The sequence below is a fragment of the Leptidea sinapis genome, chromosome 43, assembly GCF_905404315.1.
Source record: "Leptidea sinapis chromosome 43, ilLepSina1.1, whole genome shotgun sequence".
Classification (NCBI taxonomy): domain Eukaryota; kingdom Metazoa; phylum Arthropoda; class Insecta; order Lepidoptera; family Pieridae; genus Leptidea; species Leptidea sinapis.
In genome coordinates this window covers 2,874,121-2,901,438 of record NC_066307.1, presented here as the reverse complement: position 1 = coordinate 2,901,438, position 27,318 = coordinate 2,874,121, and the positions used below count along the sequence as shown (strand labels likewise).

At 43.1% G+C, this 27,318-nt stretch overlaps 1 protein-coding gene across 1 annotated transcript in view; it reads left to right on the top strand.

Moving 5' to 3' along the window:
• Window positions 1–13,303: 13,303 nt before the first annotated feature.
• LOC126977138 (fat-like cadherin-related tumor suppressor homolog) overlaps window positions 13,304–27,318 on the top strand; it is a gene marked incomplete at its 3' end in the record, with an annotated part of 49,107 nt that continues 35,092 nt past the window's right edge. Inside the window, exons 1-3 of the mRNA XM_050825840.1 lie at window positions 13,304–13,664; window positions 13,729–13,941; window positions 23,204–23,598. Coding sequence (XP_050681797.1) covers window positions 13,361–13,664; window positions 13,729–13,941; window positions 23,204–23,598 — 912 coding nt within the window. The remainder of the gene's footprint in view (window positions 13,665–13,728; window positions 13,942–23,203; window positions 23,599–27,318) is intronic.

Here is a 27,318-nt window from a genome sequence, read left to right as displayed (position 1 = left end):
CCTCCATTAAATAGAGACATTCCCGAACTTCTCGCTAAGAAAATAAAAGAAATGGCTTGCGTACAATGTATACTAGAGGTGCCATGTGCTTGATGCTACGTTGTCACTCTGCACGATATAAAGCTAGTAGGGAAGATATTATAATATGTTTTATTTTATAAAAGATACTCTGTGAACGGCTGGATCACTTGGCGTTGCGTAGAGACATCGCTTAATTGTGTGTCTTGTACCGCATTTATCACGGGGAGTGTTACGAAGAGCTGTTTCACCTAATTGCTGCAACCGAATTCCACCTTCACAAGGTTCTTGTGAAGGACCGCTACACACCATCTGGATGTGTAGCGGTCCTTCACAGAGCAGTTTTCAAGGAGCTTTCTTCCACGTACTACAAAGCTGTGGAACGAACTTCCTTGTGCGATGTTTCCGGGACGATACGACATGGGTACCTGTAAAAAAAGCGCGTACACCCACCTTTAACGCCGGCTACGCTCCTGTGATTCCTCTGGTGTTGCAAGAAAATGTAGGCGGCCGTGATCACTTAATATCAGGTGACCCGTACGCTCGTTTGTCCTCCTTTTCCATAAAAAAAAATTCAGTCTTGCAGAGAAAACCAATTACTATGGAGACGATTATATATAGACCATGTAAAACTATTGTATAACTATTGTATAATATAATAAAACTATATATTTTTCAATGTATGCGTTATCTATTGGTTTAATATTCAAAACACAATAGTGGTAATGCGAAGATAGCTGACTGTTTACGACCTGTACTTCAAAATCGGTTACAGTAACAAAAGATTCGCTCACCTTTGCATGTTCCTGTATCTCGGATAGAGATATCCTAGTATATTTGAAGTGTATATATTTGCTCATCTCTCAACTTCACCTCCTGATCAGTCCTATCTCCCAACTGCCTCCCGCAGGTCCGCTACGAGATGGTTCGCGGGCACGGTGAACTGTTCCGCGTGGAGCGGCGCTCGGGCCGCGTCACTCTCAAGCAGACTCTGGACGCTCACCGGCCCGAGTACACGCTACGGGTGGCCGCCTTCGACGGAGGTAGGACAACAACAATAAAACTAATAATGTTTCATTAATGTTCTCCAGCTGTCACTGTTTTTTTGGAACGTACTTGATGGCTTGCGCTACGGGATAAGCAATTGTATTACAAATTAATATACTAATTTTCATTATAATTTACTCTTTAAATAAGGAACATGACAGGATTTTTACACCAAACAACAAATATTGTTTTAATGATTGGGCAACAATGGGTATCCACAAAAGTCGTAACCGCTTATGGTCAAAAAGGTGCACCTAAAAAGAGCCTGTAAATTTATTAAGCCTGGTATTTTCACGGGCGGATACTGGAACAGGTGTGTGAGGAGTTCGGTCAAACGTGTCGTGACCACCGACTTATTACAATCAATTTATTAAGGCTGAAACATAATGAACTTTTGTTTTTTCGTTGGTAAATCAAAATTATGATAGTCAGTCAACGTGGTATGGGGACACAGCTGAACAGTCAACTGTCATGTACATAGCGAGCTTTAGAAGGGTGCAGTTTGTTTATTAATTACAACTGACTATATTATTAATAAATAAAATGGTTACTCAACCATTCTGTAGAACAACGCCCGTCACTTGCTTTTTCGCCCTCTAATAGATGTTACACGCTGGAACTCGTCTGTTATTTATAATTTACATAAAATTAATTTAAATTATCATAATCATTTGAAGTGCCACATTTATTTTAATTCTTATAATCTTATAATCTAATAACTTCCGTCTCGCAATGACAGAAATAAAATTGGTTCGAATATAACAGTATACTTAACGAACCCGGGTATATAAATAGGGAAGGACTCTTTGATTTATTTTTACTCATATATTTATTTCTTTCATAAAAAAGACAAACTTCTAATAATTTATAAATTATCGTCAAATAATCCCTCATCTCAATCTTCAATCTCATTAATCTCACTATCTTTTTTTGATGATGTTGATATTTCAGACTGAGAATCTACAAAAATTAAAAAATAATTTAATTAAATAAAATTATTTTTGTGATTGTGTAATTTAGAAAAAAAAAACATTATTTGTAGTTGTTGAATAATAACATCCTGTACAAGTACTGGTAATTGATCGCATTTGAACCAATCAAACTCATATTTCTCATTAGCTAATTTCCAGCCGTAGTCAGTAGGAGATAGCTCCGTTGGAATGTGACACGGTGAACATTACGCCAAATATTTGCAGCTCGCTCTACAAAACTGCTTCATCAATTGTGATTGATATATTTAAATTTTAAAAGAATCGTTTGCGGTACTAAAACATTCATACGTCTTCGAAAATAAAACGAATCTTGCCTCGTCGATTGATTATAATTGTTTCAAGCCGTATAAATGGCAAACAGATTCTTGAACCTCATTAAATATATTACTTTGGTTGCTTTCATCTGCAAGTCTAAGAACAGCAAAAGTTTTTTGAAAATCTTCGCTTTGTATCAATCACTGCAGAGGCTTTTTTCCTTTCTTGTAAAAAGCGCGCAGTCCTGGAAGAGCATTGCAAACAAATTTTACTGACAATGATATTTATCTTTGATGATTTCTAGTCCCAACTTCTATCCAAATTGTCGACGAACTTCACAAATTTTCCATGTTTCCTAGCATAATAACGAGAATGTCTGTGTCCAAGCACCTAATTAAAATGTTTAAATCTTATATGATTTTATAAAGATGGAAAATTATTTTCATATCAGCCTCTTCATGTGGTTTGCAGGTTAAATTTTTATAAATATTTTATGTATTTTGCCCAATTATGTTTTTTGCCACGTGGGTAAAACATCGTATTCCTAACATTTATCATAGTTTAATTTGACGGTTTTACGTCAAAGTATGGTAATCTAATCTAATTCATCACCAGTCCAGTGATTAATGATGAATTTTATAAATGCTATTTTATATATCGAATTACGCAATTCTTTTGAAAAATCTGTGATTAGTTATTGTTTCGGCCCAGAGATATTATAATCGCAATTTTCAGAGTTTCCTCGAAAAAGCATGCTCGCAATCTTTTATTGATGGCGTGAAGTATCGATTAAAAATCTTGGAAATGTTCCGAAACATTCTCCATCGATCATACTTTTTATTTTTTAATTAGATGGAAGTTTAAATCAAATCAAATCAAAATCACTTTATTCATGTAGGTCACGGAAATGACACTTATGAATGTCAAAAAAAATATTTTTCTTATTGAATCTACCGCTACTTCGTAAAGGGTTGAGCTAATGAGAAGAAGTAGCAAGAAATTCATTGCCACTTTTTTATATCAAGATTTACATTTCCATCGATTTACAAATCATTTCAATTACAATATAATATGTAAAATGATGCAACGAACATACTTTACATGATGACAAAATAATGCAACATACATACTTTATTCTTCTCAATCTGCAATATTCTTTTCTTAAAAGGAATTCAAACAAAAATCTTATGGACTAAGTAACGGGCGTTGTTCTTCAGAATGGTTGAGTGACTATTTTATTTATTAATAATATAGTCAGTTGTAATTAATAAACAAACTGCACCCTTCTAAAGCTCGCTACGTACATGACAGCTGACTGTCCAGCTGTGTCCCCATACCACGTTGACTGACTCATAATTTTGATTAACAATAATAGAAAAACAAACGTTCATTCACCCCACCATTTTATTATAAATTCTGATTATAATCACCTGAGAAAAAACCAGGCTTAATCAATTCAGAGACTTTATGGCTCTGCCTCTCCGTCTATTATATGAGCTTTATTATGAGAAACATTACAATAACAATGAAGAATTCAAAATATATGTAAAAAAATACTCCAAGCTCTTTGAGGTAGTTTGTCATAAGGCGAAGACACGTTTCATTGCAGATAAAAATAAAAACAGTAACAATAAAGTAAAAGCAACTTGTAAATACTAAATAAATACTTCTCCGAAATTCGAAATATCACCAAATAAACTCTTCATGAAAAACAGCAAGGGATATGCTTAAATTACACGTACCAGTATCTATCATTGATATGAAATTTAAACTGTTACTTTTGTGTTACAGTGATGCGCGCGCATCTTAAAATTTCACTCTCATTATTTTTTCATAACGACCCTAAAGAAGTATAACTTCAAAAATTAATGCATTATTTTTAAAGTGAAATGACGCGCAGATATTGATGACGAGGTAAACAATGTACTCTCAAGGATAGTGCGTTGGTTTGAGTCAAATAAAACTGCACTTAAACAGTAAAAAACAAAATGTTTACGATTCATTCACAAACATTCACCAAACACAGCGGAGTTATAATATAATAATATAAACCCACATACTTATAAATGACCAGAGGTTGGAACTTGTGGACACTACGGTCTTCTTGGGTATCACGTAAAATAATAAGCTTCTGTGGGGTTCACATATTGCCCAACTCGCAGATAGACTCGGTTTTGCGGTATACGCCGTTAGAAAGATTAGAGAGTACACGAATGTTGCTACCGCGTGTACTTCAGTTATTTTCACAGAATCATGACGTACGCCATTTTACTGTGCTGTCATGCTGCTGACATTGATATCGTGTTTGCTCTACAAAAACGAGCTGTTCGTGCTATATATCAGCTTGGTTATAGACAGTCTCTCAAAGAAAAATTTAAAGAATTTAATATTATGACTGTTCATTGTCAGTACATTTATGAAAATTTAATATAAGTTCACAAAAATCGTCACCCTTTTGCTCTTAATAGTGATTTTCATTAGTATAACACTAGAAATAAGGGTTCGCTTCTAACTAATTCTAGTAGGCTTTATAAGATACATAATAACTTTAAGGGTAAATGTATACACTTTTATCAGTATTTTGGTCAGTCGCCATCGGTGGTAGTATGTAGTAAATTAGAAATGACATAAAAAATAATTTTAAGGGTTTTCGAGAAAGTAAACGCCTTTTTTATTGATTGTAACTTGACGTTGACCTTGACCTTGACCTTCCGGATTCTCGGTCAATAATATTTACACAGTACACGTCATATTTATTTTACTTCATGTTTTTTACAATTTATTTATTTTGCTTCATCAATTCATGATAAACATTTTAAATATATGCAAATCGCTTTAGTTCGAGACTCGCTAAACTGTCGTCGATCGGATCTAAGTGCGCGTCATTTACTTTGCGATAAAACTGAAAAGAAATGATATACATAACATTAATACAAGATATAAGAATAAATTATTGATTCCAAGATACCGATTACAAAAACTTAACGATTTCTTCATTTGAAACTGTGCGTTTCTATAACAAACTCCCGTCAAAAGAACTATCAATTAGTCATTTCAAATCTTATATTAAAAACAATTAATTAAGGAAGCCTAATATAGAATAGATGATTTTATAAATGCCAAGATAGCTTGACCTGATGTCGCTCCATCTCGCAATGACAGCTTGACAATACCGTAGGTTCTTGTAAGCCGGTGTAGAGCTATGACTAGTTTTTGTATAATATAGTGCAATAGTATAATTATGGATACACCACCTCGAGATTTTATTGAATGAAGATATTCTGATTGTGACAACGCCAACTCGTGACATGACCAACTTGCGGTCCAGGCGTGCCGGCGTGCTCCGCGGAGGCCGAGGTGACGGTGCGCGTGTGGCCGGGCGGCGCCGCGCCGGCGTGGGAGCACGCGCACGTGGAGCTGCGCGTGCGAGAGGACGTGGCTCCGGGAGCGCCGCTGGGGCCGCCGCTGCGCGCGCGCTCGCCGCTGGCCCGCGCGCTGCTGTACACGCTGCACGGAGCCGGCGCCGACCTCTTCGAGATCGCCTTCGACACAGGTGCGACCCCGACCCCCGTCCACCGTCCACCCTCCCCCGTGCCGCCGGGCGCGCCGCTGGGGCCGCCGCTGCGCGCGCGCTCGCCGCTGGCCCGCGCGCTGCTGTACACGCTGCACGGAGCCGGCGCCGACCTCTTCGAGATCGCCTTCGACACAGGTGCGACCCCGACCCCCGTCCACCGTCCACCCTCCACCGTCCACCCTCCCCCGTGCCGCCGGGCGCGCCGCTGGGGCCGCCGCTGCGCGCGCGCTCGCCGCTGGCCCGCGCGCTGCTGTACACGCTGCACGGAGCCGGCGCCGACCTCTTCGAGATCGCCTTCGACACAGGTGCGACCCCGACCCCCGTCCACCGTCCACCCTCCCCCGTGCCGCCGGGCGCGCCGCTGGGGCCGCCGCTGCGCGCGCGCTCGCCGCTGGCCCGCGCGCTGCTGTACACGCTGCACGGAGCCGGCGCCGACCTCTTCGAGATCGCCTTCGACACAGGTGCGACCCCGACCCCCGTCCACCGTCCACCCTCCCCCGTGCCGCCGGGCGCGCCGCTGGGGCCGCCGCTGCGCGCGCGCTCGCCGCTGGCCCGCGCGCTGCTGTACACGCTGCACGGAGCCGGCGCCGACCTCTTCGAGATCGCCTTCGACACAGGTGCGACCCCGACCCCCGTCCACCGTCCACCCTCCCCCGTGCCGCCGGGCGCGCCGCTGGGGCCGCCGCTGCGCGCGCGCTCGCCGCTGGCCCGCGCGCTGCTGTACACGCTGCACGGAGCCGGCGCCGACCTCTTCGAGATCGCCTTCGACACAGGTGCGACCCCGACCCCCGTCCACCGTCCACCCTCCCCCGTGCCGCCGGGCGCGCCGCTGGGGCCGCCGCTGCGCGCGCGCTCGCCGCTGGCCCGCGCGCTGCTGTACACGCTGCACGGAGCCGGCGCCGACCTCTTCGAGATCGCCTTCGACACAGGTGCGACCCCGACCCCCGTCCACCGTCCACCCTCCACCGTCCACCCTCCCCCGTGCCGCCGGGCGCGCCGCTGGGGCCGCCGCTGCGCGCGCGCTCGCCGCTGGCCCGCGCGCTGCTGTACACGCTGCACGGAGCCGGCGCCGACCTCTTCGAGATCGCCTTCGACACAGGTGCGACCCCGACCCCCGTCCACCGTCCACCCTCCCCCGTGCCGCCGGGCGCGCCGCTGGGGCCGCCGCTGCGCGCGCGCTCGCCGCTGGCCCGCGCGCTGCTGTACACGCTGCACGGAGCCGGCGCCGACCTCTTCGAGATCGCCTTCGACACAGGTGCGACCCCGACCCCCGTCCACCGTCCACCCTCCCCCGTGCCGCCGGGCGCGCCGCTGGGGCCGCCGCTGCGCGCGCGCTCGCCGCTGGCCCGCGCGCTGCTGTACACGCTGCACGGAGCCGGCGCCGACCTCTTCGAGATCGCCTTCGACACAGGTGCGACCCCGACCCCCGTCCACCGTCCACCCTCCCCCGTGCCGCCGGGCGCGCCGCTGGGGCCGCCGCTGCGCGCGCGCTCGCCGCTGGCCCGCGCGCTGCTGTACACGCTGCACGGAGCCGGCGCCGACCTCTTCGAGATCGCCTTCGACACAGGTGCGACCCCGACCCCCGTCCACCGTCCACCCTCCCCCGTGCCGCCGGGCGCGCCGCTGGGGCCGCCGCTGCGCGCGCGCTCGCCGCTGGCCCGCGCGCTGCTGTACACGCTGCACGGAGCCGGCGCCGACCTCTTCGAGATCGCCTTCGACACAGGTGCGACCCCGACCCCCGTCCACCGTCCACCCTCCCCCGTGCCGCCGGGCGCGCCGCTGGGGCCGCCGCTGCGCGCGCGCTCGCCGCTGGCCCGCGCGCTGCTGTACACGCTGCACGGAGCCGGCGCCGACCTCTTCGAGATCGCCTTCGACACAGGTGCGACCCCGACCCCCGTCCACCGTCCACCCTCCCCCGTGCCGCCGGGCGCGCCGCTGGGGCCGCCGCTGCGCGCGCGCTCGCCGCTGGCCCGCGCGCTGCTGTACACGCTGCACGGAGCCGGCGCCGACCTCTTCGAGATCGCCTTCGACACAGGTGCGACCCCGACCCCCGTCCACCGTCCACCCTCCCCCGTGCCGCCGGGCGCGCCGCTGGGGCCGCCGCTGCGCGCGCGCTCGCCGCTGGCCCGCGCGCTGCTGTACACGCTGCACGGAGCCGGCGCCGACCTCTTCGAGATCGCCTTCGACACAGGTGCGACCCCGACCCCCGTCCACCGTCCACCCTCCACCGTCCACCCTCCCCCGTGCCGCCGGGCGCGCCGCTGGGGCCGCCGCTGCGCGCGCGCTCGCCGCTGGCCCGCGCGCTGCTGTACACGCTGCACGGAGCCGGCGCCGACCTCTTCGAGATCGCCTTCGACACAGGTGCGACCCCGACCCCCGTCCACCGTCCACCCTCCCCCGTGCCGCCGGGCGCGCCGCTGGGGCCGCCGCTGCGCGCGCGCTCGCCGCTGGCCCGCGCGCTGCTGTACACGCTGCACGGAGCCGGCGCCGACCTCTTCGAGATCGCCTTCGACACAGGTGCGACCCCGACCCCCGTCCACCGTCCACCCTCCCCCGTGCCGCCGGGCGCGCCGCTGGGGCCGCCGCTGCGCGCGCGCTCGCCGCTGGCCCGCGCGCTGCTGTACACGCTGCACGGAGCCGGCGCCGACCTCTTCGAGATCGCCTTCGACACAGGTGCGACCCCGACCCCCGTCCACCGTCCACCCTCCCCCGTGCCGCCGGGCGCGCCGCTGGGGCCGCCGCTGCGCGCGCGCTCGCCGCTGGCCCGCGCGCTGCTGTACACGCTGCACGGAGCCGGCGCCGACCTCTTCGAGATCGCCTTCGACACAGGTGCGACCCCGACCCCCGTCCACCGTCCACCCTCCCCCGTGCCGCCGGGCGCGCCGCTGGGGCCGCCGCTGCGCGCGCGCTCGCCGCTGGCCCGCGCGCTGCTGTACACGCTGCACGGAGCCGGCGCCGACCTCTTCGAGATCGCCTTCGACACAGGTGCGACCCCGACCCCCGTCCACCGTCCACCGTCCACCCTCCACCGTCCACCCTCCACCGTCCACCCTCCACCGTCCACCCTCCCCCGTCCCCCCGGTGCTCGCCACGCTAACTTTGTGTTTTTGTTTCGCAGCGCGCGACGCAGAAATTAGCACGAGTGAGTACAGCCTTACTAGCTCGTATTCTTGGTTTTTTCACTTTTTATCCATTTTTCACTTGTTCAGACCCTGGCTTTGTTAATTCTCACGCTTTACTTGTTTTTTGTTGAGTCGCAAACCGCTCGACCTTAGCCTACTGTTATTGTTGATACGAGCCGTGCCGGGCTTGTGTCACTCCCGCTTTTGCCGCTGCCTCTACACAGTAGGCTTTCTTGTCACAGATTCATTTTTAAAAATGGAGAAACATTAATAAAGCATACTAAAGATCATTGCGATCCAAATTTATAATTTTAATGCTTCCTAAAGACGTTGAAACAATCAAATTTAAAGCGATTATTATTATAATAAAATTACCATTCATTATAGCGACAAATTTATTTACTATATACTGATTAGGTTTGACTATGTCGTCTATTACATACATTTTTATATTATTGAAAAAACTGAGCTATGTTTATAAATTGACCTTATACTAGGTAGGTACAGAAGTCAACCCTAATTTCGTCAGAAAAGGTAAGAGTCACGCGATAGAAAGAGAGGCAACTTCTAGGTGAATAAAAATGTAGGTTAGTACCGCAGCTGTGAGGTCTGAATTACTCCTTATTGAATGACCACAAGAGTACCTATTTCTTTAATTGATTTTGTGGAGTGAGTCTTCCGCACTTGTACTATTATATATTCTTTGGCCGTGCTGATAAGTTGGGCAACCTCGCAATTTTCAAATGAGTGGTCCTATCTCTCTTCTCCTCCATTATTATTAATCCGAAAGTTTGTGAAGATGTAAAGATTTTCTTATTTACGCAAAAACTACTCATCGGATTTTGACGAAACTTTCCAGTATTGTAGCTTAGACATCAGACTAACATTTCGGCTACAATGTATAAGGCCAATTATTTAGCCATTATATAACGATAAGTATCAAGTACGTGAGCGAAAACTTTCTTCATATTTCAAAGGAAAAAACTCATATATCTAAATCTAAAATTCTAAACTGCAATTTATTGCAACCATCGCTTCTTTTCTCTCAGAGCGCCATTTAATTCTAAAGCGATCAATTTTGAGAAAAATAAATGTTTTTTTATGCCATCTCTTATGAGGCAAAGTTAAAAAAAATCTAAAGATTATTAGCTCCTGTGGACTCATTATAAAATAAAAATGAAAATTTAACAAGTTTACAAGTTGGGACCAAAGAGTACGTTTCATAGAACCGGGTTAAACCCATTTCAAATCATTAAAAGTTAATTTACTATGATGAAGATATAGAGTTTCAACTAAATAAGCATTTAATAACTATACTATTATTAACTTTAATACTGCTATATGAAGGAGCCTCTTAAGTAATAATATAACGTACGTTGCTTTACAACTTAACTTGCAAGTTGAAAACCGATCAACTACCTCGCTATGTCTGTTTTTTATTCTCTCTACACACACACTCTCTCTCCCTCCCTCGTTATGTAGATATGCTATGGACACATTTAGAAAAATGCTGGGCACAGCACCATCAACTAATTTCAAGAGGTCTAATTAATGGAGCATCAATAATACCCCCTGAAGTAACTTTTTTGTATGTTTTTATTACTTCACTGTCACTCGCCTTCAACCACCGACTTCGTTATTCTTCATTCATAGGAAATGAAAACGTAGAAACTGTTCCTTCGAGCTTCACAGTCTTGTTTTTTTTTATTTGGGAAACTTACAGCCATTTTTACAAATTTTACACAACAAATAGATTAATAAATGCTAATTACAAGCTTCCACATATGTTTTTAAATTGCTTAAGCTCAGATTAATATATAACACAAACAATACTGTAATACAAGATAGGTTCTAACTTATGAGATTAAGTGCTTCTTTTTTTTATGTTAGACTTACATCGACACTGTCTTTGGCAAGCACATTCTTAGCTACACGAGGACTACAAGTAAAGTCAAAACGGTCATCATGGTTAAGCTTGTTGAACTGCCGCATGCGACGAGGAAGAAAGCTATTTTTCCGGTAGTTAGTGTGGCTGGAATCGATGCTAAACAAAGCCAGTTTCCGAAGACTACGAGTAGGAACATTAAGATTAATTTTGCTAAGAAGCTCCGGACTATCAATGTTATTTTGGGCTAATTTCAGTAAAAATGCGATGTCAGACATGTTTCGCCTCTGATATAATGGAAGTAGATGGAACATCAGGCTTCGCTGTGGATATTCAGACATTGGTATATTAAATTTATATGACAGATAACGCGTGAATTTCCTTTGGATTCTCTCGATGTTGTCTGGGTATATTTTATAACAGGGATTCCAAATTTGAGGCCCGTACTCTAAATGACGACGTACGTAGGCGCAATAGATAATTTTTATAGTTTTCATTCTTTTAAAATTTTGTGAAGCACGAATAATAAATCCAAGAGCCTGATAGGCTCTATTTACTAAAACGTTAACATGGTCATCGAACATTAATTAATTGTCATGAATTACACCTAGATCTTTAATCTTTTTTATAACAGCTAAATTTTGATTTTTAATCTTATAGTTATATTCAAAAATGTTTCGTTTACGTGAAAAGTGTATACAAAAGCATTAAGAGACATTCAAATCTAACTTGTTGAGTGTGCAATAGTTATCCAGCCTGTTCAAGTCATCTTGGAGAAGTAAAGCATAATGAAGATTGTTGACAGTCTTGAAGATTTTCATGTCGTCAGCAAATAATAAAAATTCTGAATTCGAAAAGCATGAGCTGATGTCGTTAATAAATATAACAAATAGCAGAGGTCCCAACAATGATCCCTGAGGAACGTCTGACGGAATATTAACCCACGTCGAGGTATAACCATTCAGAACAACCGCTTGAGACCTATTTAGAACGTAGGAAGAAAACCATCTGTACAAATCACCATGGATGCCTAGAGAATATAATTTTGACAGACTAATACTATGGTCAATACGGTCAAAAGCCTTGCTGTAGTCAGTATAGACAGTGTCAACCTGAGAACCTTTATCCATATGAATGTCGAGTAATCATTAAAAGTAATTAGATTTGTCACAGCTGACCTTCCTCTCAAGAAACCGTGCTGTTGAGGGATAAAAGTTGATTTAATGTTATTGTATAGCTGGTTGTACACAATACGCTCTAAGATTTTTGCTAACAAACATAACTTACTAATAGGTCTGTAGTTTTCCATTTGATTTTTAGAACCTTTCTTGTGAATCGGTGTTATTAATGCTGATTTCCATATAGCTGGCATAATTCCCTCATTAACGGAACGACGAAAGAGTATTGTCACTGGTTTAAACAGTTCGTTGGCGCAATTAACCAGAAGTAATGCTGGTATGGTGTCGGGACCAGCTGACTTACTAAGATCTAGATGATTCAAGAATTGTCGAACCTCCTCTGCAGACACTTCAATAGAGGAAATACTGCAAGACGTATTTTGTAAATTTGGAAAAGACGAAACATTGTCAGGTTCAGTGTCAGGAGCCAAAAGATGTCATAGTTGGTGTTGTATTCTCGTACGCGGCATCTCCTCGGCATCTGTGACCAAATGGTAACACAATAAGAAATAAGCTTAGCTTGAGCATTTTGGAAGGATAGAAAGTAAAATTTTCTTGATGGTTAATACTTGAAAGAGAAACAGCGGTTAATATATCAAGTTGCATTAAACCCATTAACCTTGTATAATAAGTTTATGATTAACGCTTAACTTTTCTGTTTATTGGGAGGATGTTGTCAAATATAAGGTAGTAAACATAATTCAAATTATAGATAATTTATGTTTTCTACCCAAACAACGCAAAAACAAACAAAACCAACACAATGACGTTAATGTGTTTAATAGGAGTACTGCGCCGTTGGTAGCTCGGCACTGAGCAGGACGTGTGTTAACAATAATAGTAGGCTACGGCTCGACCGACCAATAGTCGTCGTCAGTACTGACCGGCCTGCAGCGGTGTGGCCCTCACATTGTATCATATCAGCTCCTGGCTCGTGTTACCCGCCGAACTATCACGTGCCCGTGTGCACCCCGCACGAAGCACGCCGCACCCGGACGGAGGCTCCGTGCACGGCGCGCTGTGCAGTCGAGCCCGCGATGTCCATCTTACAATTAATGCACGTTGCTTGAAGTTACACAGTTATTACTAAACGCTACGTCGGTTAGCTTCAATTAAATCATATTATATTTAATTATTAATTGAGTGAGTTTGATTTTGCCTAATTCCAATGATTACACTTTATTATATACACAGTGTGACGTAGTGGTCGGACGGCACACAGCCCGGGCCCCACGTTACACTCCATCCCGAAAGGGACGGGCCGCGGAGACGCCACCTGAGGTCTGCGGATGTATATTGACGGGCTGTGTGCCGTCGAATTCCTCGCCCCAGCTGACCCCGATGTGCGCTACACAGGCACGCTGGCTGCCGCGGCGCCGCTGGACTACGAGCGCGGGCGCCGACACGCGCTCGTCGTGCGCGCCACCGACAGCGTGACGGGCGCAGCCGCCGACCTGGCCGTGACCGTGAGCGTGCTGGACGTCAACGACTGCGCGCCCGAGTTCTCCGAGCCCGAGTACCGCGCGGCCGTGTCGGAGGCGGCCGCCGTGGGCCACACGGTGCTGGTGCTGCGCGCCGCCGACTGCGACTCCGGTAAGCCCCGCCCGGCCCCCCGCCCCGCGTCCCGCCCGGCCCGCTGACGCCGCCTCTGTCGCAGGAGCCGGCGGCGAGGTGCGCTACTCCGTGGCGGCGTGGCGCGCGGCCGCCGACGACGCCGCCGCGGGCTCGTTCGCCATCGACGAGCGGTCGGGCGCGCTGCGCGTGGCGACGCCGCTGGACCGCGAGCGGCGCGCCGACCACCACCTGCTGGTGACGGCGACGGACGCGGGGTCGCCGCCGCTCTCCACCGCGGTGCACGTGTTCATCGCCAGTGAGTACACCACACCCACCCGATCATCTCAAATTATATTCCAAACTGTGTCTCCGGATAATTCGGATTGGAGAGCACACGTAAAAGTAACAAGATGGTTTATTGATGCACAGGCCATGTTATAGTAATAATATAAATACTTATGCAAAAAGGATTCATTTCATCCCTGTAATAATCCGACATGGTTTGCTAAAGCGGTCATCAAATTACATAAAGAGAAAGATAAACTTCGCATTAAAATACGTAAATTTAAAAATCCGCGGGATGAATATGAATTTAAATTACTTCGAACTCATCGTAATAATCAGTACTAAACATAGTGAATATATAGACAATATTGAAGGCAATACATGTAAAAATGTTTAATATTTCTGGAATTTCGTAAAAAATAGAAGAATGAATACTAATAATTTGCCCATTGAAATGCACTGTGATACTAAAATAGCCGTGGATAGTGAAGAAATAGCTAATCTGTTTCCGAATAAATTCAGTTCAGTTTACTCTAATGACTCGGATTTTAATAGCAGTGACATGCTAGGCACAATATATAAAAATTATATCATACCACTCTGTAGCATTAGAATTACTGAGAAAATTATAGTATATACAATTAAAATCTTAAATATTTATAAGGGATCAGGTCCGGATAATATTCCACCTATATTTATTAAAAGATGCTCATCTTCCCTAGCCCTTCCTTTAAAAATATTTTTTAACAGATCGCTTCAAATAGGTACCTTTCCCTCTGAATGGAAATAAGCCCGAATAATACCAGTATTCAAAAAAGGCGAGACAAATAATGTTATAAGCTACAGACCTATTTCCATACTGAACACTTTCTCAAAGATTTTTGAATCTCTCCTCTGTCCCATTCTTGCATCTCATTGTAAACAGTACTTAGATGAAAAACAGCATGGTTTCTGTATCAATAGGTCTATCGATACCAATCCATCTTAGCACGTCAATAATTTGGCGAATGCACTTGACAAGGGTTATCAAATTGACATATACACAGACTTCTCCAGTGTATTCAAAAAAGTCAGTCATCCAATCTTGCTAAAAAAGCTTGATTGTTTGTATGGAATAGGTGGAGAGTTACTTAAGTGGTTTGGTTCTTACTTAACAGAAAGAAGTCAGTTTGTATCAATCAATGGCTTCGAATCACTACCGTTTATTGCTACCTCAGGAGTTCCCCAGGGCTCCCATCTTGGCCCGGTTCTATTTGCGTTGTTCATTAACGACATAGGCTCTTTTATTGAACACAGTACCTATTCTTTACACGCTGATGATATGAAACTTTCTAAAGAAATCCATGTTGAGGATATGGCATTATAACAAAGTGATAAAACGCGTGTTCAAATGAGGTGTAATTTAAATAAAATGTGCTTGAACGCGTCTAAATGTTACCATATAACATTTACCAAAATAAAGAGTCCTCTATCCACAACTTATGTTATTAATAATGAACAACTGGTGAGGGTCACTGAGGTGTTATATATATATATAAATTATATATATTCGAAGTTACCACAAGAGAAAGTACTATGTAATACGTATAGATGGCGCTAACAAGTAACACCAAACAACGAAAAATATACGCCTCACTACAGCAGCTAGTATATTATCACAGATAGTATTAAAATAACAGATTGTATTAAAATAACAGCTAGTATTTTGTAACAGGTATTTGTCGCTGTTACTTTTGAGTCACAGTCACCGTCATACCTAGTATTGCATTTTTCCTAGTACGTTTCAACTCTACTAGAGATCGATAAATTACAAGACCAAAAATTTGAACCATACAAAATTTATACAAATATTGTTTGTGCGATTTCAATTACAACTAGCGCCATCTCTTATCGACTAGCAAGCAAAAAATCAATACAAATAAAAACTTAAATTATTAAATCTGAACATTCCGCCCACCATGGACAGAGTGTCCATCTAAGTTAAAGTAAAACCAAACAATATAAAAAGTATAATTTGTTTAACACTTGTATAAATCTCAAGCAAACTATACAAACTTCATTACAAAATACTCTCAAACTCTTTACAACAAAAAAAATCTAAAACTAAATGGACTGTATACATATCTGCAAAAATATTGTAAAGATCCTTAACTGATTTTGTAAAATTAATTGTCTAAAAACTAGAAAGTAAACATTATAAAGTAAAACATAATCATAATCACAAAATAAAACTAAATAAACATAACCATAATTAAGAAAAAAAATAAGCTGTAAGGGCCTAAGCGTGATCAATTGCCATCGGTACCAATTATTCGGTCACGGGTAAAATGCACAATTTCAAAATAGGGCGTTTAATAACGCTATTCCTGCATTTTAGGCTTACAACGCGCGTAAGGTTATCAAGCCCGGGATGCTTGTCCACAATGACACCGAAAAGCCATCTTGCCGGAGGAAGACCGTCCTCTTTAACTAATACCACATCTCCAATTTTTGGTTCTTCTTCCTGACGACTCCACTTGTTGGTGGAACTGCACCAAATATTCAGATGACCAACGACGCCAAAAATTTTGTACAAGTTTTTGTGTAAGTTGCCATCTGCGAATGGTGCTGATATTTGACTTTTCAAAGTGACAGTCAGGTAGAAGAACAATTGGCTCGCCGATTAAAAAATTACCTGGAGTCAGCGGATACGGATCACTCGGATTCGAGTTGGCCTTAAGAAGTGGCCTTGAATTAAGGCAAGCCTCAACTTGCGACAGCACTGTTGCCAATTCCTCAAAAGTAAGCTTATTGTCGCCAATAACTCTTTTGAGGTGATGTTTTGTAGACTTTACCCCTGCCTCCCACAATCCTCCAAAGTTTGGAGCATGCGGAGGTATAAAGTGCCAGTTAGTGCCGTTATTGCCTAGCCACTCAGCAATTTCACTAATCACACTAGATTGTTCGTCGTCAAAAAGTTGCCTCAATTCACGAGCTGCACCTACAAAATTTGTGCCATTGTCGCTCCAAATATCGGCACAATGTCCACGTCTGGCGACAAAACGTTTGAATGCCGCGATGAAGCCTTCTGAGGTCAAGTCGCTGACCACCTCTAAATGTATGGCACGAGTGGCCATACATACAAAAAGGCAAATGTAGCCCTTGTACGCATGGTGTTCCCTACCCTTTGATGTCCGAATACTAATGGGTCCTGCGTAATCGACACCACATTGATAAAAAGGTCTACACGCAGTTACTCGAGATGTTGGCAACTGTCCCATAAGTTGTTGAGGAGTCTGAGCTGCATATCTAACACATTTGACACATCTTTTAACAAAATACTTGGTTAGATTTCTTGCATCTAAAATCCAGTACTTGGTACGCAAAAAATTCAACATAAGCTGTGGTCCACCGTGCAGCGTTTTGAAGTGAGCATCAGAGATTATTAAGTTTGTGAGATGACATTTCCTAGGCAGAATCACTGGATGTCGCATATTGTCACTGATGTCAGCATTCTTTAAACGTCCACCAACTCTTAAAATACCGTTCGCATCAATGAATGGAGTAAAAGAATAAAGTTTACTCTTCTTTTTTACGGCAGCGTTTTCCGTAAGACTGCATATCTCTTCACTTAAATGCTCTCGTTGAAAATGACGAATACACACATTAAGTGCGTCCTGTTGCTCGTCATGACTCAGCCAAATACTCGTTTTTGTGTCATCGGACTTTCTTAACCGCAAAAACCTCCTACAGTAAGCTATAACGCGAACTAACTTTCCTAAAGAAGAATACTTAGTCCACAATTTATTTTGTTCTCCGATATCAATTGCAGAGTGAAAAACCTTTTTTTGCTTTTCTTCTTAATTAGTAGTATCCTTTCTTTCTTGATTTCTGTAAATAATTTTCTCGTCTCTTAACCATTGTGGCCCTTCTATCCATAGCCTGTGCTCGGTCAATTCTATAGCCTTTAAACCCCTAGAGGCACAATCCGCAGGATTATCTTTGGAACTGACATGGTGCCACTGCGTACTCTCCTAAAACCAGTAGTATTTCCGATACACGATTCGCTATGAATGTTTTCCATCGACTTGGGTGACTACTAAGCCAAGCCAAAACCACAGACGAATCTGTCCAGGCGAGATGTTTTCCTTGGAAATTGACATAACCTCAGCTACTTCGATCAACAGCTTGGAGAGTAATACAGCGCCACACAACTCTAAGCGTGGTATGGAAACTTGTTTTATGGGAGCTACCTTGGTTTTGGATGTGATGAGACTAACGGCTACTTCCCCACTCCTCTGCACAACTCGTAAATACACAACAGCAGCGAAAGCATGATTTGACGCATCACAAAACCCATGGAGCTCTCTACAAACGTCATCCTCACTCGTTTGATTCCATCTAGGCAACTTAAAATCTTTTAATGTTGGTAGACTCTTTCGATAAGCCACCCAGTCTTCCGATAATTGAGCAGGTACTTCCTGATCCCACTCTACACCCAACATCCACAATCTCTGGATGAACATTTTCGCCACAACTATAGTTGGGGCTATCCAACCTAATGGGTCAAATAACCGCGAAATATCTGATATCACTTTACGTTTGGTGATTGGTGTAGAGATGTCTGGAAGTGTTACAGAATACTGAAAAGTATCCGTATTTTTAACCCATCCGAACCCAAGAATTTTTCCAACTTCATCTACCTTTAGTTCCATTTTATCCTTGCCCTGTTTTCCCTTAATTTTGTCCGTTAGTTCTGCACTATTGCTCGACCAGTTTGGAGTTCAAAACCACCCTTCTTCAATAATGCTGTCATTTCTTCATATATCTTGACTCTTTCTTCCAATCGTTTACATCCTGTCATAAGATCGTCGACGAAATAGTCCTTTAAAACTCGACCCTTTGCTAGGGGAAACTGATCACCTTCATCGTAAGCGACTTGATGCAAGACCCTTAATAATCGATAGTGCTCCAATTCAGTTTCAGGAGTGTCACGCCAAATGATTCTCTGAAAGTCAACATTATTGTTTGAAATCTTAACTTGCCGATACATTTTAATTATATCAGACGTAATACATATTGGATATTTACGCCAACGCATAACAATGTGACGTAAATCAGATTGAAGAGTTGGCCCAACCATCAAATCTTTATTTATAGACACTCCATTGGTGCCTGAACAAGAAGCGTCAAAAACGACCCTTAATTTGGATGTTGTTTTGTCTTCTCTGATAACAGGATGGTGTGGCAAATAAACAACATCTGAACGTTCACGTTCCTGAACTGGGACACGCTCCATATGCCCTAGCGAGAGATATTCCTGCATGACAGCTACATACCGAGCATGTAAATCTGGATTCCTAAGGAACCGTCGCTCTAACAAATGAAATCGTCTTGTAGCAATATCTTTCAAATTGTCCTCAGAGCAACTGGGAGTAGGGTCCCGAAAAGGGAGTTTGACGACATATCTTCCAGAGTCGTCTCTAGTTGTGGTAGTAGAGAAGATTTCTTCACAACGTTGCTCCTCTTCGGTAGGAAGTGATTTTGTACTACCAAGCGAGTGCTCTGATTCCAGCTCACAAAACCGTTTTAACATCTCGTTGTCATTTTGAGCAGCAAATTAACAATACCAACTGTATGACAAGAATGTTTGAACTGTTTTCAGAGGTAACGTAATCCGACAAAATCCAACCCAATTTGGAATTTTGCGCAACTGGACACCCAGGTGTACCTCTGTAAAAACCATCCAATAAAATCTGGGCATAGACTTCGGCACCTAACAGTAAGTCAACCTTATTAGGTTGATTGAATGTCGGATCAGCTAATTTAAATTTAGGGAAATTGGCCAAGGACTTGATATCAATTTTCTTACCAGGAAGAAAACTTGTTATTTTACTTAAAACATGAGCCTTAACATCTATAGAAAAACTGGGATCTTGGAGCGATTGAATCTTAAATTTACCACCCACCGTGAGGACATTGAAGTGCCTCTGTCGCTTCCAAGCCCTGAGATAAGGCTCTTACTTGGTATTCTTTGCAGTCCTAGCAATTGAACCGCTGACTCCGTAATAAACGAAGCCTGAGATCCTTGATCCAGCAAAGATCTTAGTGTGAGATCACCTGTTCTGTGCGACTGCACCTTAACTAGAGCCGTAGCCAGCAACACTTGGCTATGGCTGGTCGCAATACAGGAGACTACATTTATCGTCTCGTTATCCTGTGACGTTGTTGCAACATTAACAACGTTGTTATCAGTTGGTTGAGATAAAACCGGTGAAGAGCCAACTGATTGAGCTTTATTGGAATGTAGTAAGGAATGATGTTTCTTTCTGCAAATGAGACAGTATTTTGACGACATGTGTAGACTGAATGATTTGTACAGAGGCAATTGTAACAAATTCGGTTAATTTTTACAAAATTACGGCGACTTTCAACATTTTCACCAGCAAATCGTTTACAATTACACAATTTATGTCCTTTTGAACAAAAGGGACAATTCTCAGAGGCAACGTGCAGTGACTTAGTACTATTTATGTTTCGTTGATGCTGTTTAGGTGATTTGGTGTCAAGAAACTCTAATGACCTGAACCTGTGTTCTAGAAACTCTGTGAACTGACGCAACCTAGGCAATGTATCTGTTGCATCACTTATTTTGCATTCCCAATGTTTTCTGGACTCAGTGTCTAATTTTAAAGTGATAATGTGGATAACTATAATGTCCCATGATGATACATCTACCCCAATATTTCTTAAAGCATTAAGACACTTAGTTGTTGTATCTAACAGCTCTTTAATAGCGTTAGAATTTTCAGAACCTAAAGATTTTTGACCTATAAGACGATTTAGGATTGAGTTGGATAAATGCTTTTTGTTATTATATCTATTATGCAACTGTGCCGAACATAAGCTGTAATTACTAGAAGTAATAGGTACGTGTCTTAATAGTTGTTCTGCTTCCTGGGGAAGCTTTGAGGTAGTGCAACCGTTGTACATTATCTAAAGATTTGTTATTGTGTACTAAAGATATAAATAAATCAACTGCTCCATTCCGTATATTTTCCAGAAAACATAGGTATAGATATTTTGGGTAATTTTACCGGGCAAAATTGATTAGTTTCAGAAACTTGTGACTTTGAAGGAACTGAAATAGTCTCAGTTTTCATTCGAGCTTCTCGCAAATCTGACTTATAATCTAAATAGCATTCCTCAGTAACACCATAAACATCATTTGAACAGTAACTAGATTTTTCATAAATATCCTGTGCTACTTCACAAATTATTTTACTATGGTTATCTACAAAAGTACTCCACTGTTGGTCAAGATTTTCCAATCTTGACTCAATGTAACATAGTGTTAGTCTAGATTTAGGTGTCTTTTTGAAATTAATTTTCCCATTTTCTATTTGATTTTTTAATTCTAATTGTAATTTATCTAAGTTTGCTATTTAAATAATTAATTTAAATTGTAAACCACCTTAAAATTAACAATGTTATTGTAAATAAAGTCTTTAAATTTATCACTGTAGATTCTTTGAATTTTTCTAAGTTGAATATCGCACACAAAATATTCTAAGTGTTTGAGAGTTTTAGGCAAACACGGGCATGGATTCCCCGTCACTTCACTTTTTGCCCTAAATCCAACTAAGTCCCTGGCTCAATACTTAGAAATTTTCTAAGTTGAAATTTTGATAATTTCTTCTAAGTCAATGTAGATATTGAAAAAGTACTCACAATTTGTCTTCACTCACACCAGAAACCACTTAACTCCTTGTTGTCGTCAGCAGTGACAGCTCCCCGCAACGCCCTGGACTGGAATCACTCGCGAAGCGCCCTTTGTAGCGATCCACTACAACTTTAGCACTTTAGTTCGGACATTAATCACTGCACTCACGATGTCGCGATTGTACTATTAATCCGACTCTGGAGGACCATGGAACAGGTTCCCAAAAAGCTCCTCTAGTGGATGCAAAATAAAACAATCCATACATGGCTAGATATCGATATATTATATCATTATTTAGCTCCACCACAGCTTCCGTACTAAAGACCGGATACTGATCACTGCACTCGCGAAGCGCCCTCTGTAGCGATCCACTACAGCTTTAGCACTTTAGTTCGGACATTAATCACTACACTCACGATGTCGCTATTGTACTATTAATCCGAGTCTGGAGGACCATGAACAGGTTCCCAAAAAGCTCCTCTAGTGGATGCTAAATAAAACAATCCATACATGGCTAGATATCGATATATTAACAGACTAAATATTTGAACCATACAAAATTTATACAAATATTGTTTGTGCGATTTCAATTACAACTAGCGCCATCTCTTATCGACTAGCAAGCAAAAATATCAATACAAATAAAAACTTAACTTATTAAATCTGAACAATCCACTTAAGTAGTTGATGGAGTTTTAAAGTTTTGATGTTTTTTCGGTAAGAGTTTTATAATGGTCCTCTAACTTACTACTGACTTCTTTTAAAATTTCACTCGAAAGCTGTCGTAGCTATTTTTTATATAATCTTGTAGCTTCATTAAGTCCGCAGCGCTTGAAGAACTAGTTGGTCGCGAGGATGCGTCTGCCGGCGCCGCTGGTTGTCTCACAGGGGTGTTTGTGTTGTGGGTGCAGGCGTAATAAATTCTAAATTAGCTAGGCAATTTAGAACATGTAAGTGTTGAGGGTAGATTGATATTTGTACAAAAATTGTACTCTCACTGTTTTTAAGATTTACTTTTTTGTATATCACTGCACGATAACCAAATATGCACTTTTCATTGATTATGCTATCTATTTATTGTCACAGAAAAAAAACTGAAATCGGTAGGTATAAAAACACTTGTTGCAATATTTATAAATTAAATTAGTTTCACCGTGATCAGACGGCTATTGAAGTAAACGTATCGATGGTGTGATATTCCTCGAAAGTTTTGTTAATAAATGGATATCCTATTGACCATCAGATTCCTACATTGCGAGTCCATTCAAGTCAGTTTAATTTGCTCAATGAATTCTCAGAAGATTTTTTTTATATTTATTCAGAAACAGATAGTCTTACAAATGATTTACTAAATTTAATAACAGATACTAGACCTAGAGTTTCCTTAGAACATATAAAAATACTTTCAAAGATCATGCAAATCCTATGAGAATTTAAATTAAATTATTTTTATTTGTTTTTTAAATTTTGTAAAACTGGAACAGGAAGCTATATTATCCGATACCTCGCGTTTTTGTCTAAGTCGATTCGAGGCTCGGTCGAGTCGAACGGCACCCGTCCCGCACGCACTCACGAGAGACGTCGCCCACAGTCTCGGACGTGAACGACTGCTGGCCGCGCGTGGAGCGCGCCGTGGTGGGCGCGCTGGTGTCGCGCGAGGGCGCGCGCGGCGTGGCCGTGGCGCGCGTGGCGGCCTGGGACCCCGACGCCGGCGACGCGCCGCGCCTGCGGTTCGCGCTGGCCGCGGGCGGCGGCGCGCTGGCGCTGGACGCGCGCTCCGGCGTGCTGTCGCTGGCGCGGCCGGGCGCGCTGGCCGCCGCGGCCGCGCGCTCGCTCAACGTGTCGGTGTCGGACGGCGCGCGCGCCACGCTCGCACGCGTCAAGCTCACGCTGGCGCCCACCAACGCCGCGGCGCCGCGCTTCCCGCACCTGGTGTACGAGGCGCGCGCGCTGGAGAACCAGGCGCCGCCGCTGCTGCTCACCACCGTACGTACCGCTCCTCGGCCGCGATCGAGACTCACCGCCGCTGAGTCGAGGGCTCGATTTATTTACCGATAACAATTTATTTCATAAAGGAAAAACAAAGGGTATTTTAAGGTTATTCTTTTGACAATACATCGCTTCTTTTCATTAAATTGAAATACTTTATCATTGATAATATTTGTGCCTTAAATCAGTAGAACCTGACCATTCGTTTAAGGTAAATCATACATGGGTAATGTACCAAAGTTGCGTGTAACGGGCCGCCGTTTAGTCGACGTCCGCGGTAAAGTCCGAGTGTTTCCCAAAACAGTGGGACTCCTGAAAATTCAAACATTTAAATTCTCCTTCACCTAATTCGAATTCTCGGAAGTCTTAGTCCCATCGCCCTTTAAATGTAGGAATTCTACCTTTTAGATGGTGCTGTGCAAATGACATAATTTTTAAATCGCGGTGTTAAAATTCTTCACTGAACAGCGTAAACGTGAGAGACTCTTGAAGAAGCATCTTCTCGGCGTCAAGAAAACACAGAGCATATGGCCTCATAACGTGTCGCGGAAACACTTGAAAATACAGCTTCTCGGAGTTAAAAAAACGCAGAGCGTATAGCCTCTTAACATGTCGCTGAAACACCTGAAGATACAGCTTCTCGGCGTCAAAAAAACACAAACTAGCGGACCCTGAGTGAGTTTAACAAACATTTGGTGCCGAAACCCGGGATCTATAAATTGCATTTTGGGACTTTCCTACACTTGTAAAATTCTAACTTTAGCAAATATGAAAATTGATACAAGCTCATGTGAAGTTATTATCAATCATTCGGAAGTATCGAAGTTAGACTTAGGGACTTGAACAATCTCGTCAATGTTGCCGACAAAGGCAATAGTTTCACTTGATTGGTAAGAGTTGCAAAAGTTACCCTTGGCCGATCCAGAGTTTACATCACCAAGTTAAATAGAATTTTTACTTGGAGCTGAAGTTTATGGAGAAATCATTAGAAGTGACGTTATTAAAAATGCGCAAGACACGGCTCATGGCTAGATAATCTCTTGCAGGCTTTTAACTGAGTTTGGCACCAAGGCCTACTACCAATCTATTTTTAAAATCTTATCTTACTCGACGTCACTTTTATGTTAAGCTTGGTGAAGAAAAATCTGACTTATATTACTTTAAGGCGAGAGTTCCACAAAGAAGTGTTATGGGTCCAGTCTTATACCTATTATATACGTCCAATCCAATATACTAAATGTATATCCAATATACTACAACGAAGTCTTGGTGAGATATCCGTGTGGCTGCGCGACTGGCGCATCAAAGCGAATGAGTCCAAATCTGCTCATATGACCTTCACACTTAGACATAGCTCATGCCCTCCAATAAAATTGAATAACATTGAAATACCTCAGTGCGAGGAAGTGCGATATTTGGGTATACTCATGGACAGAAGACTGACATGGAAAGAACATATTTTCAATAAAAGAAAAGCACTTGGCGTACAACTCAGAAAAATGTACTGGCTAATGTCACGGCACTCAAAATTATCTTTCAGTAATAAATTAATCCTATATAAAAGTATATTAAAGTAGATGTGGTCCTATGGAGTTGAGCTATGGGGAACTGCATCAAATTCAAACCTGGAAATCCTCCAACGCTTTCAGTCTAAAATGCTGCGGATCATAACAAATTTACCTTGGTATATCACCAGCATCCAACTTCACCGCGACCTGAAAGTACCAATGGTCAAACAGGAGATACATAATAAACTCAAGTCTAACGCAAAACGTATTAAATCCCATCCTAACGCACTCGCCTGCAATCTTATGAGTAGAAGTTCTTTCAACAGACTAAAGAGAAAAGCTCCTCAAGACCTCAATATTGTATAAGATATTGGCATTAAAAAAATGGATTGGTCACTGGACAAATACCATTCCAAGTCTTGGACTAATTAGAACCTCTAGCTAAATGCCATGTGATTAGACAGATTGCAAGATAGTAAATATTCAAGACTAATTAGAACTAATTAGAACCTCTAGCTAAATGCCATGTGATTAGGCAGATTGCAAGATAGTAAATATTAAAAAATATATGGAAATCGAATCCGAGGTTCTCGAGGGTGCAGAGAACTGTCCCTAGACACCTAAAAAGGCGGTCGATTAACCATCCAACAGATTCGTGTGCTCCGCCTGTTACTCCAGAAAATGATTCAGCCGCATACTGAGCCGCGTATTGATAACACTCCTCGAAAAAGATACTCAAGAAGATTAGTGTAAAAAAAATTAAAACTTTGCAGCAAATATGCAGAAAATTAAAACGCAAAATTGCATCACTAGAATAGTACATTATTGCAAAGGCCGGGAAATAGGCAATTGCAGGTCGAGTATGTGTTAGAAGGCCGAGCCGTAGTCGAGGTTCTCACTAAATACGAGACAGGCAATTGCTATTTTCCGCCGAGGCATATATAGTGCTTTTCTCAAAAGAATGCAGGGAAATAAAACACACTTTTTATATTATACATTAAATTTAATTTACCCTTGTCGCTAAATATATATCATCTGGAGCATTAATTAAAAGTAAAAAATTTCGATTTCTTGCTGTTGAATCCGATGCAATCGATCTCATTAAAATACGCCAAAAATACTGAAAAGTTAAATTTTTCTCGTTTTTCCAACTCTAAAAATTTTCATATACTTTCATGTATTCTTCTTTTGACTTCGCTGGAAGCCGGTTTTCCATTGCCAATTTGGCTTCTCTTTATTAGCACAGGCTTATTGCGTAGTTCAGCTATGATTACGGTATGAACAGAAGATAAATCTAACCTGGATGTACAGCACAAGAATGGCGCTGGAATGCCTTTAGTGACAAATAAGTCAACCAGATCAGGTTTCTTACTGACATCACTAAGTTGGTTCGCCGGTAGATGATACTTGAAGATTGAGCTGGTGTATTATTTTACTGAGTTCACGTCCCTTGGGAGTTATAATGCATGATCCCCAGTCAATATGTTTCGCATCACAATCACCTCCTGCAATGATTTTGTTTGAAAGAACAAAGTGTAGCTGTCGTTCTTAAGGTTGTGCCTAGGGGGCATGTAAAGGGCTGAAATTGTTAGCGGACCTCTAAAGGATTCTATTACAATATTAGTAGCTTGAATTTTGGTACTACAGTACGAAATTATCACATAGTGTTTGATGTTTTCTTTAATTAGTATGGCTGAGCCTGCAGGAGCGGAGCCGTTGGATGGTTTGTAGTGTACATTTTGTATCTAAGCACTTTAAAGTAACTTTTGTTTGTAAAATGGGTCTCAGATACTAGCATAACATCTATATTGTTGGTATTTAAGAAAATTATAACTTCGAGAGTATGATTTGACAGCCCGTTGGCATTCCACATAGCATTTAATGGTCTGAAAGTCAATGCAGTGGGGACATGATATTCATAAGTAGGTTTGTCATAGTTGTCATTTGCTGCATCATTTCTTTGAACATTGTCATTATTTGTTTGGAGTCGATAGATCGAAGTGGTGGGTATTTATGTCTTTGGAGTTCTTTAAAGTCTTTAAATTATGAGGGCTGTACAGTCGTACAGCGGCCATCTGGTATTTTAACAATAATTCCAAATTCGTTCTCTGCACCCTCGAGAACCTCGGATGCGATATAAATATTGTTGAAATCATGAATTTGCGCGGCGGCCATCTTGGATTTCAAAAATGATCCCAAATTCGTTCTC